A 19,073-nucleotide genomic window follows, 5' to 3' on the forward strand; every position below is an offset into this window, starting at 1 on the left:
TACATCATGAAACAATGATGGAGAAAGAACAAAGAAGGGTGTGGAGGGAGGGGGAACAGAACACATAGACTCACACACAGTTTGAATGAAAGGAAGAAGCCCCGTCTTTAGACAACTGTGAAATAAAAAAAGGATGGGTAACTGCTCAACAGCTCATGCAAATGAAAGTAAACAAACATTAGGACTGTATATATCTTTTAGAACTTAGGAAATCAACCAAAAGCAGATATTATGATCAAAGAAATGTACATTTAGAATAAAAAGAAGAAAAATAATTCAAAAATCAAATCAATCTAATTCGAAATATAATACAAACATATAATACATTAAAAACAAATGAAAATAAATAAGAAGGGCCATGCATTAAAGCAGGGCAGATACTATTTGGAAACTGGATGCAGCGTTCGGTAGATGTTGGTTTTGTGTATGACAAAGCTGTGAAGCTCTTATTCACATTGGATTCCATTTTTCATGCTTCTCATACAATCCATGTACATCCATATTTCAGACGGCTCTCCTATTAGTCCTAATAAGAAGAGCGTTGTCTCTTCTCCTTGAATTCAGTCCTTTCTACTCTTTGCACTGGTTCTACCTCCTCTGTGATGTGCCATTCCGGAATACATCTATTTTTATATATATTTCCCCTTTTTGTTGTTTGGTACATAAAGTGAAAACGTTGCGGGTTGTTGTTGTTTTGGTCTCTTATTGGGCAAACAGGAAGGGGAGGAGCTTATGCAAGATGAGCAGAGTGATAAAGAGGAGCATGTCAATGGTGGCGATGCCCCCGGAACCTGGTAGAACAAAGACAACAAGAGAGGGTTGGAAATGTCAGAGAGAAACGTGTGGTGAATCACAATCTGCACAAACAAGTTACAAAATCCATTATTCTCACAGAACTGAGGTGGTGGTTTTCAGTAGAGCACAATGGTGAGCTCTACATTCACCAACATATACAGTAATCAATACAAAATAGGACAGTACAGTACAACATATATTAAACTCCTTACATATTCTTCTCTTGGTGGCAAGAAAGATGATAACTATATCTTGGCTTAAACCATTGCCACCCACCCTACATCAATGGCGAGACAGGCTACAGATAGTGTACTCAATGGAAAAAATTAACAGCAGGACTTCAGAGGAAGACAGACGGTGTCTGTAAATAGATGGGCTCCTGTAATTGCTCATTTTGGATTACTATTGTGAAAAGGTGTTTTACTGACTTAAATGTGGACTTGGCAAAAACAAATTCGTGTTTATTGTAATGCATTTTTGTTTTATCTATTCATTTAAATCCTTTTTATGTGGATGTAGCTTATTTGATGCCATGATTTATAATTCTTCTTGTTTGACGTCCTTAATTTGCCAACAAAGCAACAATGTAAAATTGTTACATTTTACATTTGAACAGCTACTTTACAAATATTCAAAGACACGGCATATCATTACAAAGAGCAATGGGAACCTGGTGGCAAGGAGTAGGAACACATGGGAAATACTAAGAGGAGCTCACTGTAGGTCATAATATACCATATCTTACTGTAGGTCATAATATACCATATCTTATTTCCTGTCAGGCTGTCATCTGTAATATTCTGCAGTACCTGGGCCATACTTCACTTCAATGAATGCTTGCTAAATGGCAGGCCCACAAGATCTCTAACCTATTCAGGTCAACGCTTTTGCTGCAAAGTTGCACAAGAAGGGTGAGGAATGGGTAAATGTCTCCATATTACCTGGAACTGGCCTCCACTACCTCCATAAAGTGGCAGTGTCTATTTCTGGCGATTTTATAGGATAGTGGAAGAGCCTGGCTATGGGGAAGAGTGGACCTGGGTGAATGCAGCTCCAAGTCCCCACCTGACACATTTAATTTCCTGTTTGAGCAGTAGAGCGACTGCGAGGCTAAAAGCTGTTTCATTATGATGATGAACAAGGATGACTACACTCCCAGATAAACAAAGCCTGACACACACACACACACACACACACACACACACACACACACACACACACATACCCACACACTCAAACCAACAACAACAAACAAAAGGCAGTGCCAGATGGATTCAGCTGAACACGCACACACTGACGCACACACACACACACACACACGCACACACACACACACACACACACACACACACACACACACACACACACGCACACACACACACACACACACACACACACACACACATACACAAGCGCACACACACACACACACACACACACACACACACACACACACACACACACGCACACAAACAGAAACAAGCGTAATGAGTCAGTGTTTAACGAGGCTAGAGCTACTGTGGCATCTCCAGTGTGAAGCAGCCGTCTGTTTTTCATGCTTCTGTTCCCCCCCGGCCACGCCCCCGTACACATCGCTACACCCAAACCTCACTCCCATCATCCCCGGCCAAAAGACATGGAGTGTGCAGGGCACACGAAGGTGAACGCTTTGACATGAACCCTACCACACATGAACAGGGCCGTACACACGCCAGACAGTGCCTTACAAGACCCTCCTGGAGGGAGGCCAGCTGTCCTAATGACACGGCTGACAGAATCTCAGTGAGATCAAGACAAAATGGAGTCAGCGAGAAAGGGTTAGAGCATCTTTTCTTTCCCTATTCTTCCCCTAAGCGCTGACTCGCTGATTATCTTTGAATATTCATATTGATTTCCAGAAGTTTCCTACCCTATCCTGACCTCTTCATTGTTTCCAACTTTCCTTTCCTCCTATCCTCCCTCTGTTCATGTCTCTTGTCTCTGAACTTCTCTGTGAAGTCCTTCCTTTCTGTTTTGTTTTTATGTTGGTGTCACTCAGACTTAGGCAACTATCTCCGTTGAATAAAAATGAACCAAGGTTGAAATCTCACATAAGCTTAGAGAAAGAGGTCAAAGATAGTCATTCAATAGATAACTCGTGAGCTTAGAATTATAAGGTTCTATCTCCGTTTAGGGCAGTTCAGAGATATTGAGCGTCAACGTTTTTACATTCCATTATGTTTTGTGAGATGAAACCTTTGTATTTTATTAATTACTAACTCAAAAATGTCAATATTTTAAAAATAACACCACACAGGCATTAATAAACACATAATGGACAGATTATGTAAAAAACGAAATTTTGACAAAAATTGAGAACATGGATAGAACCTTATAATTCTAACGTCACGAACTCACACACATTGGCCTCAATGTCCTCAAAGTATATGTTTACCCTGTTCACCAATGTAGTAATACCACGGTACTACTCAGACATCAACAATAAGAGGGTATTAGTCTACTCTCATAAACACAATTCAGCACTCGGCTTGAATCTGTCTTTGTTAACTTGGTAACCATATATTTGTTATTCTAAGTAATGTCTGTAAAACTCATTTGTCTGAATGTCAACCATCAGAGTTAAATCCCAAAATATCCCAGCCGGCATTTTAACGTTTATTCATGTGTGGAACCAACGTTGTGGAGCAAGGTTGAATCACTATTGATTTATTTTCAATTTTGAAAGGACATTTTGCATTAAACAGTGTTTCAATGTTTTTTCAACGTTGAAACAACAACTGACATTATTTCAACCACATTCAGCATTGAAGATGCCCGCTGGTTTTCCTCCAATGCATAAATTAAATGGTGAAATCACCATTTCACTTGAAAAAACACTTAAATGAATTGAATTATGCGGAGTTTCCCGAAAAGCCTACTATAGTTAGACTATATACCAAACATGTTGCTTTATTTACCTAACATGATACACCATAATGACACAATAAACCCCATCACTTCCAAGTATTCTGAAAACAAAATGTGGATATTTAAGTTAAATATCCACCTGGTTTTTGGGGATGTGGAAATGGATCAGCCCAACTGCATCTACAGTCTATTTAGAAGTCAGTTTCAAGCTCATTAGGGACAAACTGAGGTAGAAACAATACACAGTTAATACAGTGGGAAACACTTGCTATGAATCATCTGCATGCTACACGACATGCCCTGTTCGCAGGATAATGACTGTAATTAGCAAACCAGCGTTGTTGTAATGGTGGCTACGGTCCAACAGTTGCTCTCTCTCTCTCTCTCTCTCTCTCTCTCTCTCTCTCTCTCTCTCTCTCTCTCTCTCTCTCTCTCTCTCTTGCATAAACTGATCTGTGATCTACAGTCTAGAGTGCTCTAGTTTCCTATAAGAGATGATGAGTGTGAGCATGTGCCATCAACTCCTAAACCTGGGTTGTGTAAAGCAAATGTTGTGCTATAGCATTCAAATAGCAACTTCATTTAGACAAGTTCAGTGGGATATACCCTACTATGGGATAATAAAAATGTACTTGATTTGACTTGTAGTAGTACCTTTCTTTAAAACGTTCTCTTGCATTTGCTCCTACTGAGTGTGACCCAAGTTGAGCCTTTGGATATGAGCGGTACAATCTTCCAATCTAGTAGATTGTAGTGTTTTAGTAAATGACAGAGGGCTGAATAGACCTAAATTATAAGCAATGATGCTATCTTGAATCGTTCGAACCGTTGCCGAGGTGAGGCTTCTTCCGGAGCCTCAGGGCCAAAACTCAGAGGCTAACCAACAGCTACTTCCCCCAGGCGATCAGGCTCCTGAACAAGCCCAATGTAGACACTTGACTATCTTCCCCAAGCACACCCCATGTATACGGACTATGGAAATCTTAAGCTCACAGCCACTTTACTACTGAACTATCTATTATCACTAGTGGCACCACTAGTGTATCCTGTCTTACCTGTTCTATTGTCACCTTTATCTTGTATTATGCTTTTTTTTTTGTCACTTATGTCCTGTACTACTGTCACTTTTTTATCTTGAATTATGCCTGAATTATTATTGCCTTACGTCTTGTGCTGCAATGCAATGTCAGGAACCGAAGCACTAAGAATTTTACTCTCACACTCGTGTAATGTGACGAAGAAATAAACTTGAATCTACGCCTTCTACTTGGAGGCAAGAATAGCATGGTATGACAAACTATTTTGGAAATAAGATAGAATAGGAAGAAAGGCAAGGGAGTAAGTTGTAAAAAAAGAGGGATAACAAAGGATGAACGTAGCATCCTGGAGTGGGGACTATTGACTGTGCTTGGCTAACAAAGGAACTGTATTCCCAATGACTTTTGGCTTTGTTCCATGTAGATAAACAGATAACGAAAGTGTACAGTATCTTTTCTTGTTATTCTCTCTGTTCTTTTTACAACTTTATCTGAGATGTACTTTCAACCCACTTAGAAAGTAATCAAAGCTGCATATTTCAGTCCATACTTAATTAGATTATCCTAATTATTATTCCATTACACTTCAATTAGGGCCGGCTGTGGCTCGGGAGGTAGAGCCGGCGTCTAATGATCATACGGTTGGCGGTTCTGCGGTTCGATCCCTGGCTGGCCATGTGTCGAGGTGTCCCTGGGCAAGACACTGAACCCCAAATTGCTCCCAATGAGGGGGGCCGGCGCCTTGCATGGTAGCTTGCCGCCATTGGTGTGCGGGGTCATCCCAACACAATTCTGGTGTCTGTGCATGAATTCACTAAGAGACACATCCTGGCACATGGAAGAGGGGCAGGGTGCCATCTTAGCCTAAATAAACTGTTCTCACTGGAGACAACTAGCCTGCCTGATGACCTTGGGTGACCCCCACTGACCATGGGTGACCCCCAGCGAGCGCCTCCTTGTTCAGCAGTAGGCTTGAAAGGAGAGATCAGCATAGAAAGAGTTGAGGTGGTTCTTTTCACCCTCCACGGAACCTACTCAGTTTCACCGGACAGTAATATAACTTATACAAACTTGTTAAAGCATGGAACAGTGTAGGGCAGGGGTCACCAATTACATTTGTTCAAGGGACAGAATTAGCATGCATTGTGGGGGGCCGGACTTACTAAAATATATATAGATTTAAATATATATTTGTTATTATTACTTAGGCATAATTAGCATATTGTTGTTTATATATATATACAATATCATATATATATATATACATATATAATAATAGCACTTAGCATTAAGGCACTCAGCATTAAGGGTTGGATCATCATCAGGTAGCAGCATCATGTCCAGGGGATGTACTTCAAGCCGCCTCGTGTTATGGAAACAGGAGATATGGCTCCTGCCCCATAAGGGCCATTAGGCTCGAGAGAACCATTGGTTCTCAAGGCTACTTACTTAGCGGAGCTGCCATTTTATGAAAAATAATTTTAAGAATAATTGACCATTTAGCAGACACTTTTAAACAGAAATGATTTACAATTAGAGATTACAGGGACATTCTCCCTGGAGTAATTTAACGCTAAGTGCCTTACTCAAGGACATACTCGTGATGGCGTTTTAAGCGAGATTCGAACTCGTGACTTTCCGATCATCAGTCCAACTCACTATCCACTTTAATGAAGTATGGACCGACAAGTATGCATTCATCTAGCCAACTTTCAGCGACGCTAAACTTGTATGCCTCTTCTCCGATGAAACTGTAGCTGATGCGAATGAATACAATCTTCACAATTACACAAGGCATACAGCTTTCAAAGAGTCATTTGCCAACTTGAAAGCTGGATATGTCCTGATATCCTGCAAAAACAGCCGTCCTTGCTCCAATGTAATTAATGGATTATCTGTCCTTATCCATTGCCACACCCCATATGGCCTAGCTCATCAGGGCGACGGTGGGGTGCCAAGAACAACGATATATGAGGTGCGGCCATCGTTATGACATACCATCTGTCCAGACTGTCCGGTAGGGTCACAGCAGCCGCAACCCCTATACAGCCTCTCTCATCAAATCCTGAGTAGACGTCTTCTACTGGTACTGTATGGGTGTGTTCCCTCCATCACTTCAGCCCATATTGTGGGTGTGCAGTGGAGAGGGTTCCATGACTGGGGATAGGGGCACTGATGTCTGTGTAGCCAACCACGGGCTCCAGGTAGAAAGGAACGTTGCTATTCCTCCTTGGGTTAAATTTGGTTCATTCCAGCCAATAAACTCTGCTCAATTCAGAGGGAGGGGGTAGTGAACTAGCAAAGTATAGATCACTGTTTTCTGGAAATAATGACGTCCAGTCTGTCAGGTGTACATTATATTTGTGCCCCTAATTTGCATAGCACGTCTCTCCCTAACAAATGAACTGGGAAATGGGGAGAGTATATAAATGGTGCAGACAGTGGCCATTGTCTGTCTACCACAATAGCCTGTGGTTCAGTGAAATGCAGGAATTGTGCCTGTTCCTCGACGGCTACTGTTTTAACCAGTCATGATGACAGAGGGAAGTTCTGTGATAAGTAGGAATCAAAGCATACACAACTGAAGGGTAGCACTGTTAATACATCATTGAATCTCACAATGAGCACTGAACCTACTTAATAACCAAACTGTAAGTTTAATTGAAAACCAAGAATTACATGAAATATACTAAATGTATAGGTAAATCAGAGGCCGTATAAAAACAAAGATCCTTTCATTAAGATGGACGCAATTCAATGTATTGAGTGATTTGTTGATGACATTTTAGCATTTTAGTTAATTTTAAGAGTGTCATTAGCAAAGGGTCACAATACACAATACAATAAATCATATTATAAAAAGCATAGTATATTTTGAGTAAGTACACAGAAGTACAAAGTCAGTACAATTTCAGTCTACTTTAAGCAAGTATACAAAAACATGAATATATTTTAATCATATTATTTGTGCTTTTACTCTACTTTCACTACACTTAAGTATACTTTCTTTTCGCTTGGGTGTGCCACTGATTCAGGTCACTGGTGAGCACTTCCTGACAAAAAGGGTTTATTTGGCTTTTCACTACAGGAGATCCCTTTGAAAAAACATTTGTGAAGCAATGTAGAACCCTTTCTGTGGAAAGATTTAACCAAAGCCTCTTTAAAGGCTACCTTTAGCCTCCCGCTCTAGTTTTACACAGACCCTGCTAGGGAAAAAGACAGAATCCTAGCAACACAGGCCTAGCAACGCAGGCCTAGCAACGCAGGCCTAGCAACGACTGCTAATAACTATAACTGCTAATCAATAACTGCTCATCAATAACTCTCTATGTACTTGGTCAGACATGTATCCCCAAGTGGGACTAGCACCATCTTCCCTGTCTTTTGCAAAACCAATAATAAAGGGACTAGCATTCTACAGCTAGTATAACTACAGACTTCATCAAAGGGACAAGCTGAAGAACCCATTTTCTTTATTGAAAATGTTTTGATTGATTGAGCCATTATGAGGGGCCAACTACAGTACCATCATTCCCCAGGACCTGTAGGGTTATTACTCTTTCCACTCATCCAACATTTATTCTACTTCTTAGTAGACTTCTCTTTCTCCCTCTCTCATTGTCTCTGATGAGGAAGTACAATAGAACTAGATACTAGAACATAACACTAGAAATGTCCCGTATCCCTTTTCAAGCTCTTACCTGGCTGTCACAGACATGACAAACCAAGCACAAGGTCTCTTTTCAGGCAAACAATCAGCAGAAGTCACATTGGGAGACATGGAGTGCCTCCCAAACACAGTAACAATTTCCACTGACAGTTACCGTGTTCTGTTTGTCCTCCGTGTGGAGACTGACAACTGAAAAGCCTCATCAGCCTGTTAGCACACAATGGCATTACACTTCAAACTAATATAGCCCACTCGCTCATCTCCTTAATTACTTCCACGGAGGTACACACACACCCTCCACTGTTCTGGAGAGACCTCACAAAAAGGCTGAGAGGACATTCTGCCACATGTCCAAGACGCAGTTTATATTAAAATGTATCTAGACATTTGTAACCACCTGCGAAACAACTAAGATGGATTCAGACAAATCGAAGGTGATAATTCAAGGCCTGATATACAGATACGTGCATGCAATCATGCATGCATTCACGCACACACACACACACACACACACACACACACACACACACACACACACACACACAAAGATAGTCTGGCTGTTTCAGGAGGGATTTAGACAGCTGTCCAGCCAGAGACAAACACACGCCAAGCGATACCACGGTTGCCGGGGGTTACATGCAGTGTGGTGCATTGTGGATATAGGCATATTAGAGCCTGAGCTCACACACATCCCATGTCTGGCTGTCCTGTTACTGTATGCCATCCTCATCACCTTCTCCCCACCATAACCCTTGCATCTGATAAGTCACGGCTCCATAATTTCTCAGTGTACATAGTGTTTAGTATTCTCTGGTCTGGCTGCCTCTCTTCCCTTCACTTTCATATCCTTTTTGTTATACCCCTGCCCATGTTTCTTCCCTTTCACTTTCTCTCTCTCCCTCCCTCACTTTCTCCCTGTCATAAATACATCCAACAGCCTTTTATGTAACTGACCTGAATGAGAACGTGAACAAGATTGCGTCAGAAACCAGAAACCCTGGGATTTAGAGAGAAGATTATAGAGGAAGTAGCCCCCACGAACAGTCTGGGTGTTCCCAAACCGGAAACCATGGATTAACAGTAATGTCCAAACAGTGCTAACCGGCGAGAACGATGGCATTCAAATCCGGAGATATATTGGAAATGAAAGCTGCTCGCTATGACCTCCATAGAGTTATCAAAGCGGCCAAAAGGGATTATGGCAAATAAATAGAGTCACAGCTAAGCAGCAATAACCCACACAGTATGCGGAAGAGGCTACACACGATCTCCGACTTCAAAGAGAGCCCCAGCGGTACAACCATCACCTCGGACTCTCTACCAGACGAGTCGAACAGCTTCTATGCTCTTTGAACTGAGCCACACTAACCTCCTAGAGAGAGCCCACACCACAACACGCGCCCCGACCACCGGCCGAGGAAGACTTGCGTGACATTTTTAAAAAGCATCAACATCCACAAGGCAGCTGGGCCGGATGGAATTCCCGGCCGGGTGCTTAAAGCATGCGCAGATCAGCTGGCTGGTGTCTTCACCGCCATATTTAACCTCTCCCTCTCCACGGGCATAGTGCCCTCCTGCTTCAAGTCATCTACCATCATCCCCAGGACCGAAAAAGGGTAAGGTAACATGCCTAAACGACTGGCACCCTGCTGGTCTCACCGCCATAGTGAGAAAATGCTTTGAGAAGATCATCAAGGTCCTGATCTGCAGGGAGCTGCCACCCTTCCTAGACCCTCGCCAATTTGCCTACCGAGAAAACAAATCGACAGATGACGCCATTGCCACGGCACTCCACTCAGCCCTCACCCACCTTGACAGGAGGAACTCCTATGTGAGGATGCTGTTTGTAGACTACAGTTCAGCATTCAACACCATAGTCCCCCCCCGGACTCGACAGCAAGCTCAGGGACATAGGTATCAACCCCAGCCTATGCAACAGGATCCTGGACTAATCAGTAAACAAGTGGTGAAGATGGGCTCTAAGACCTCTGCCCCTCTGACCATCAGCACAGGAGCCCCCCAAGGCTGTGTCCTAAGCCCCCTCCTCTACTCCCTGTACACCTACGACTGCGTGGCCACTCACAGCTCCAACACGGGAATCAAGTTTGTGACAACAGTGATTGGCCTCATCACTGACGGCGACGAGACGGCCTACAGGAGTGAGGTCGACCGCCTGGCTCAGTACAGCCAGGTCAATAACCTCGCTCTCAACGCTGACAAGACCAAGGAGCTGGTGGTGGACTTCAGGAAGAAGAGGGGGGGTCTGCTGTCAAGTTCATCAAGTTCATCACCAACGACCTCATCTGGGATGAACACACCAACCAGGTGGTGAAAAAAGCACAACATCGTCAATTCCATCTCAGGCAGCTGAAAAGGTTCGGCTTAAGCTGCGTGCACACCGCGGACCGTGACCCACCGTTCTGGTGCAACCTGGTGGGATGGGCTTGACGTACTTCAACGTGCGATGCAGATGCAAAGCTCTACTCGTGTTGCTAGCGAAGTTTCCCACAGAAGTGGGGAAAAAAACGTCAGATAAGATATATAAACGGGTTCTTTTGATAAACTGGACACATTTTGTGAATATATATGGTTACTTTCTCGCCTGAAAACATATAAAAACTTCATAAAATGACATATTAACACTTGTAGAGCCAAATTACAGATTTTAGCCAATGGCAGCCAAAATTGAGGATTTTACATCTGAGGCGAGAGCTCTGGGCAAGAAACTACTTCCGGTTTACTTCCGGTTGTTTTAACGGATCCAACGCAACGCAAAAAGCTGAAATTTTTTGGACTGATTGGCGCACCCTGACGGTCAAGAAACGCAATGCAGAGCAAGGCAACTGATCAACGCAACGGCCCCATTGAGATGAATGACTTCCGGTGCAACGCAATGGCCTTGTGTGCACGCAGCTTTAGGGCCTAAGATCCTAGGGCCTTCTTCAGAGGCAAAACTGAGGGCATCCTGATGGGTTGCATCACTGCCTGGTGTGGGAACTGCACTGCCCAAAACTGCAAAGCGCTGCAAAGGGTAGTGAGGACAGCCGAGGAGATCAGCGGTTGTAAGCTTCCCTCCATCCAGGACACCAACAAGGACCGGTGTGTCAGAAAGGCCCTTAGGATCATTAGGGACCCCAGCCACCCCAATCAGAAACTGTTCGAGCTACTCAGGGAAACAGTACCGAAACCTTGGGGCTATAACCCAGAGGCCACTATAAAATCCATCGCTTTATTACTCTATCAATGTAGGGTTCTTTTTTTTTAACTTACTTATGTTACTTATTATTATTGTGTTATTATTGTGTTCTGCATATGAATGCTGCAATATCAGTGTTGAGGAACCAATGCCAAATATTTTACTCTTGTGTACTTGTACAGTAAGATGTAATAAATTCTGATTCTGATTCTGATCTACCAACTCCACTTGTATTTCATCTAATCTACCTGGTCACAGCAGTTATTGCCTGGAATATTTCAACTTTTAAATGTTCCTTATATTTGAGCAGTCAGCACTCAATATGTTCATATTCAATGCAATTTGAATATAATATATCATTAAATTATTATGTTATTATGTATACGTTATAAATCGCAAAAGCAAATGTTTCCCATTCAATCCAAACTGTATTAAGTGCATTTGAAGATCATTGTATTAAGGATAAGTCTTCAGATTGTGTGTAAAAAACAACAACAACAACAACAACAACAACAACAAAAACCTCCACTTCAATGTTTTAAACAGAGACCTACAAACAAAAACCTCATGAAATTGACCAAGACTTGACCTGTTTTTCTGTTGCATCTCAGGTACAGTAGAGTGGGCTAGAGTGGCTGAATCCCAAGGGTGAACACACACCATTCAGGTTGCAGGTTGCCACCAATCCTCTAAGAATGCATTGTTACCAGACAACCCCTAATTCCCAGAGTGTTCCCAGAGGGGGGTGGGTAGGGGGGTGGATGTGGATGTGGATGTGGTATTTGACTTCCTGTGAAGCTGTGGAGAATGGTGCACATGAGGAGGTTTATCTGTTATCTCAGCAAGGCCACCAAACCCTAGATGAAAAATGAAAATGTGAGAGGCAATTTGAGACACCTGACAGTGTGCTGAGGGCCCGGCTTATCTGCCACACACCCGTGGCATTTCCCCTTTAATATTAATTGTTTCTGCCACTCAGCCAGATGACATTGCAGAAAAGTGACAGATGCACACATTTCCGAGAGGCGGGCAGATCCCCCCCCAAAAAAATCTCCCCCCTAGCTATCGTTATTGTGGTAATACAGGAAAGGGGGCAATCTTTCAAATATGCCAGGGTGCTTTTTAACCTTCACAATTTGTTGACAAATATGCTGAAGGGTTCACTTAAAGTAAAGAAATAACCCGGAAAAAGCCAAGACGAATTCTGGATCCTTCCGTCAATGTAGAGGTGTCACTGAGGCACTTATTGTATGTGATTTAGGCTGGCAGAGATATATGAGACACCGGCCAGCCAATCTGAAGGATATACTGTATCTGCCCTTCAGCAAAAATCTAAAGTACTGTAGAATACACTACATCCATAATCAACAGTTGTGCTTTCACCGTCCTGTATGAACGCATTTATGAACTAAGATTTTCAAGGTCTCTTGTACATTAGATTTCCCCTCAACGAGACTAAACAAGATACATAAATGTTAAATAAAGAATAGTCAAACATGCAATTGCATTAACAATGACTGACAGACCAAGAGCTCAACCATTATAATTTCACTTAGGAGCATCAGAGTAATATTGATAATCAACACAATTCACAAGCCACAGCCAAAAAAATGCATTTGCCCTCAATTTTGATCTGAATTGTTGGATAATCAGAGAGAGAAGAATGAGAGAGAGAGAGAGAGAGATAGGGAAGGAGGGAGGGAGAGAGGAAGGGAGGGAGGGAGGGAGGGAGAGAGGAAGGGAGGGAGGGAGGGAGGGAGGGAGAGAGGGAACGAGGGAACGAGGGAGGGAGAGAGGAAGGGAGGGAGGGAGGGAGAGAGGGAGGGAGGGAGGGGGGAGCAGGGAGGAGGGAGGGAGGGGGGAGCAGGGAGGTGGGAGGGAGGTGTGGAGGTGAATCATTGAACTGACTGTGGTAATGTTTGGCTCGCTCGCCAAATGGCCATCTTCCTGATAGTCTCGCTCCACGGAGGGCATACAAGGCTGGCTGGCCATGATGATACACAGCGCCAGTCCTTAGGAGAAGGCATTCTCATGGCTATTCTCATGTCCACAGTCCACACACATGCTCACGATAGCAGCATCAGTCTGTCAGTACAAACAATGGAACATGAGGTGGACTAGCAGGAATGTGCTTTCATTAGCTTTCACGATTACTCCTCATTTCAGCTTTACTGAAGACAAATTAAGAGTCATTAAGGCTTAGCCTATTTTTTTAGATACGATAAGATATGTTAATTAAAATAGTTGGGGTACAAATTTAGCTTGATACAGTAACTCTACTGGTCAGATCCTAACTTGATTCATGACATACTATGTGTGCGCGTGACTTGTATCAAAACAAACCCCCGGTGAGGAATCTGTTTTAGGAATAGTGAAGCCAAACTGAAGTACCTCGCTCAAAGATGGCCTATCAGCCTTCCACAGCGAGGGGAGAACAGCCATGCCAGACATGCCACAACACTGAGGATGGGACACACTCCAAGAAAAAGAGATGTATATATACTGTATATATAATATATCCTATATATTGCATCATTATCATTATCATATTGCTATCATATCATACAGGGGGATCAGAGAGCAGAACTAGGCTTCCATCTTGTATTCCCCAAGGGCCAAAACCAGAGCTATTGTATAGTAACAGTGTCTGTAGTCTAAACAGTTCCCCTAAGTTCCCAACATTAGTCACTTTCATTCTCTTCAACACACAGACGCACTGTGTAAAACCCTTGAGGAGACAAGAACCCGCAAGAACAGGTCACAAAAGGGTATCACTCGAGAGAGGAGGCACTCCTCCTCTCCTCCCTAGTGACCCCGCGGGCCACCAGCACAGTGCCAGGTGCAGTCAGGATTAACTCTGCAGAAATGCCTCCAGGCATAGAAGTAAGCACTGTGTCCATGGCTGCTGCTTTGACACACACAAACACTAACATATCAATACAGTACATGGAATAGCTACACGGTATAGAGTCCACATAAAATGCATGCATGCAACTTCCATCTTACAAGTCCTCAGACAGGAACACACACACACAGATGAACACATCCCCCGTGCTGCACCACCACTGCGTCAACAGCAGCTGCGCATCTGATTGGGTAGTGCTGGAAAAAATTGAAGCCTTATGCAGACTCTGTGAAATTTAATTATTCAGGAGTGTGCTTAATTGATCAGCAGTGAGCCAGGCATACACGATCGCCCTGCGTGTGCGCTTGCGGGTTCTCTAAAGACTGCTGGTCCAAGTCTGCCTCATACGCTGCTGTTGAGACCATAAGGATGCTGTTGGGCTGATCATCATCACATAATCAGTACAATTTTGCGAAGTGGAAGACACTGAAGGTAAAACATCTCACACACACACACACACACACACACACACACACTCACACACACTCACACTCACACTCACACCCTCACACACACACACACACACACACACTCACACTCACACTCACACACACACACACACACACACACACACACACACACACACGCACACACACACTCCAGGGGGTGGGGGTAGAAATGGGAGGAAGGTCTCATTGTAATGCATGGAACGGAATGAAGATTGGTATCTAACGTGCGTTTGCCACCACTATAGTTGGACTATGAACTGTAAAGATTGAAGGAGAAAGCACCAATAGTGGCAAGATGCAAGATATAGCAGTTGTCCGACTATGCCGATTATGCCAAGATTATAAAATACATGAGACCAAGAAACAGTAGGCCTACATATCAAATACAATCAACAAGTGTTAATCAGAATCACCTGATGTCATGAGTACATCACAATTATTTTTCATTGATATCATGATATGAGTGTCATTGTCCATGACCCAAAAAAGGACAATTCATTGGTCAAAATGACATAGGCTAGTGCTGAGGATCAGAAAGGAGACGGAAACACTCTCACACTACAGCCCAGCATTTTTTTTTTTCATTCTCTGCCAATGGGTGTCGCTGTTGCACTTCAACTCACCGGCTCCATGCTGCTGTCGGAGGATGCCCGCATTGCCGGGCCGAGGCGAGGCTGAAGACTTTGCTGCAGAGGTGGTGGTCGTCGTGCTGCCGGCGGGAAGAGGTCCAGGTCCAGCCGGAGGAGGAGGCACCCGAGGCTGCTTTCCCTGCCCCGGCTCAGAGGTCGCCCGGCCTCCTCCGGTCGGGTTGTTGCTGTTCCTCAGTGGCCATCTATTCTGGATGTGGGACACGGCCTCCTCGGCCACCATGCCGTCGCGGGGGGTCACCCGCAGGCTGGCCTGAACCTTGTATTCCTGAGTCTCGTCGGAGTACAAGTCGGACACGCGGCACTCGTACACCCCCTCGTCCTCCTTGCGAACCTTGGAGAGGCTGAGCCGGTGGGAGATGGCGCTGCCTTGCACCCTCACGGTCTACGGAGACACAGAGCGACGATTAGAAATTAGAAATTGCATTACGCACAAGTGAACCTATATATAAGCCCTGCCAGGTGGGCTATCCAGCTCTTGATCGGAGCAGTTTAGACCTATCTGACAGGAGTTTTAGACAAAGCCCAAAAGCCGTGGATGACGTTGATGAAACGCATGGTTCCGTCTACTAAATTATACGTTATTCGCCGTTTGTCATAATAAATTAATACATCGCAGATTAGCGATACACGTATGCTACACATAGCCTAGATGTAATTCTGAATACAGAACTGTGGATCGCCTACATTGAGGTTATATTTACAGGCCTGTTTATTTAAAAAACATGAGACTATGAGTGGGCCCGTGTGGCCATTACCATCGGTGCAAAAATACTATTACGCTTATGTTTTTGAAGAGAGAAAACGTCAGGCTACAAATCACTAATTCATTATGACATGATATCTAAAACCTATAGGCTAGTATAAGCACAAGTTTGCATAATAAGGTGCATCTAACTATTCAATACAATATTACAAAAGCTCAACAAAACAAGACCGATTTTTTCGTTATGTTGCCAAAAGTGTTACAATTGATCATATTGAGAATATTCATCATTAGATTAGATTAGATTCAACTTTATTGTCACTGCAGAGTATAGTTCCAGACTACGAAATGCAGTTTAGCATCTAACCAGAAGTGCAAATAGTGATATAGTGCAAAACATGATAATGATAAGTGATTAGTACAGTATGGCAAGTACCGTAATTAGAGGTATATATAATATATGAAACTGAACATGACAGCCTGTATGCATTCATCATCAATGAATAAATAGCCAAGATGTATATTATAATAAACTATTGACTGCAAACACAGAGACAGGAGAATAAGACTACTGTGCAGAGAAATCGACACTTACGCTTATTTTTGTGGCATCCTTTTGAGCGACCTGAAATGAAAGAGTGTCGCAAACATGATGGTCACATAGACAGAAGGTAACTCATTATACTGTTTTCTGTTGTAATGGATAAACAGCAATTCACACCATTCACTACATTTAATGGTTTGTGTTTGCATTCCACGTGGACCTTATAGAGGGTTTCCACATTCCAAATGGCTTCAGACCGAGTGCAGTGACATCATCAGAACCATGGACAGCAACCTTTGCGTTGCGCTCTCAAGAGAAGTGCCTTTTCCCCCCCAGTGCATGTTTAAAGTATTTAAATGGCGGGGACAAATGCAACAGATGGGGTTGTCCTTTGTTCCGATTGAAACGGAGGCACTGGGCGCGTTATCCGAGTTATCCATCAGCATTACAGAATATTCCATCGTCGTTTACGCAGCGTCTGATAACCCCCCCCAACCTGACTTAAATGCCCAACAAGTGCCCTTTGTATTATAAAATGTGATGGCCCCCTCCACCTTCCCTCCCCATCCGCACATCCCCCACCTTACAGTGTTTATAATCTGCATTATATCCGCTCAAATGCTTTTAGTTGGCAAGCTATTGTAATCAATTTCATCAAACAAAATAGCGGACAGAAAGAGGTCAGACATATGGAGGTGCCACCAAGATAAGACAAATTACATAGCCTACATCCGTAGGCCTATAGTAGGCTTAATCACTTTTGGTGCAACTAGCCAAATGCGCGCTTTTAAATTGAACATCTCGCACATTCCATGCCCCGGAGTTGCCCTCGGGGGTCAGAGGGATCAGCATTACCTTGGCTCTGTTCGCCGGAGCGCTTATTTGCAGTTCGTGTGCAAGTTCTTTATTTGCTGTTTCCCTTAGATACCACCACTGGATCTCAAGCGAGAAAGGCGATGCTCCGATGGCCTTGAAGGCGCACGGCATCTCAACGTCCTCTCCCTCACCCACACTTACATCTTTGGGCACTTCAGTAAATGTAGCTGCAGTAGCAGGGGGAGAAGACAACAGAGGATAGATTAATATGAGGGGTGACAAATTAACAAAGGTCTGAGATGACGTATAGCTTACACCTGAAAAGCCACTTGGGTATAGCCTAATTCTTCTTCGTCTTTAATTCACAATAGCCTATATTTATATTCCGGTACAGCCATCATATCTAAAACACCCGCATTGACATTAATTCACAATAATGTAAGATACAATATAACATAATATATCGGAGACAATAAGACAATGAGTGACATATATGCTCCACTAATACATGCGTATGTACCAGTATCCCTGGATTGAAACGTTAATATAACCTGTAACTCAACAAAGACGTCTTTAGTCGATACAGTATGTCTAATGAGAGGACAAGTTGCTGTCCGTGTGTTAACAGACCGTGGTCATCTATAATTTGCTCAGGCTAATTGGTGACATTTGGACAAATAAAACAGCTGAAGCAGACACGGGGTCTTGCCATGTGTGCGTGCAATACTTTAATCTTATATTTGCATATAGATAACTTGATAGACCATGTAAAAAATAATATTCATAATTTCAATTAACTGATCAGAAACGGGATGCAGAATAATAATGCGTTTAATTTCAAATAATGAGCAGTTCCATCACAGCTTGGAATCAGACATCAAACGTCATGGGCTGTTTGATTGACAACATGTGTGCTGAACATAAACACCACTCCATGCTATGAAATATAAAGTTCACTTACCATTTGCACAGAAAAATAAGGGTACATTAAGAATTAAATAATAAAGGACGCCGTAGAGTCCCCGTTTGTCCATCTCATAGATACGGTGGTTAGATTAAATAACGGACGAAGACGGTCATTTGACCTTTATGGGTTTTATAACAGCAGCAGTTCCATGACGGGTACGCCGTGGGTGAGTCCGATCTCTTGAGGTATTACTTCTTTTTCAGTTTTTTCCCCCCCAAAGGTTGATGATACTTTAAATGATCGAAATAACGTACTCCAAAACGCGTGAGACGTTCCAGTGAGGCAGAAATGTACCATCCAAAGGTGCGGATCAGAATACCCTCTCTCACGCACTGAACTGTGAATGTTATGCAAGCTGGATCGTATTCTGCTATTATCCCTTTATAAATGAGATTCCGTTATTTCCCAATGTACTTCAGATCGAGACCTAACTT

The 19,073-nt window shown here is 43.2% G+C and overlaps 1 protein-coding gene across 1 annotated transcript; it reads right to left on the minus strand.

Annotated features, from left to right (window-relative positions):
• Nucleotides 1-702: 702 nt before the first annotated feature.
• vstm2b (V-set and transmembrane domain containing 2B) lies at nt 703-18,706 on the minus strand (the record flags this gene model as incomplete). Its single annotated transcript, XM_080529037.1, has 5 exons — nt 703-791; nt 15,583-15,991; nt 16,908-16,937; nt 17,712-17,899; nt 18,634-18,706. The coding sequence occupies 5 exons, from the start codon at nt 18,704-18,706 to the stop codon at nt 703-705; spliced, it is 789 nt and encodes a 262-aa protein (XP_080385163.1).
• Between the last annotated feature and the right edge of the window lie 367 nt (nt 18,707-19,073).

Source organism: Nansenia antarctica (assembly GCF_963989245.1).
Source record: "Nansenia antarctica genome assembly, chromosome: 4".
NCBI lineage: Eukaryota > Metazoa > Chordata > Actinopteri > Argentiniformes > Microstomatidae > Nansenia > Nansenia antarctica.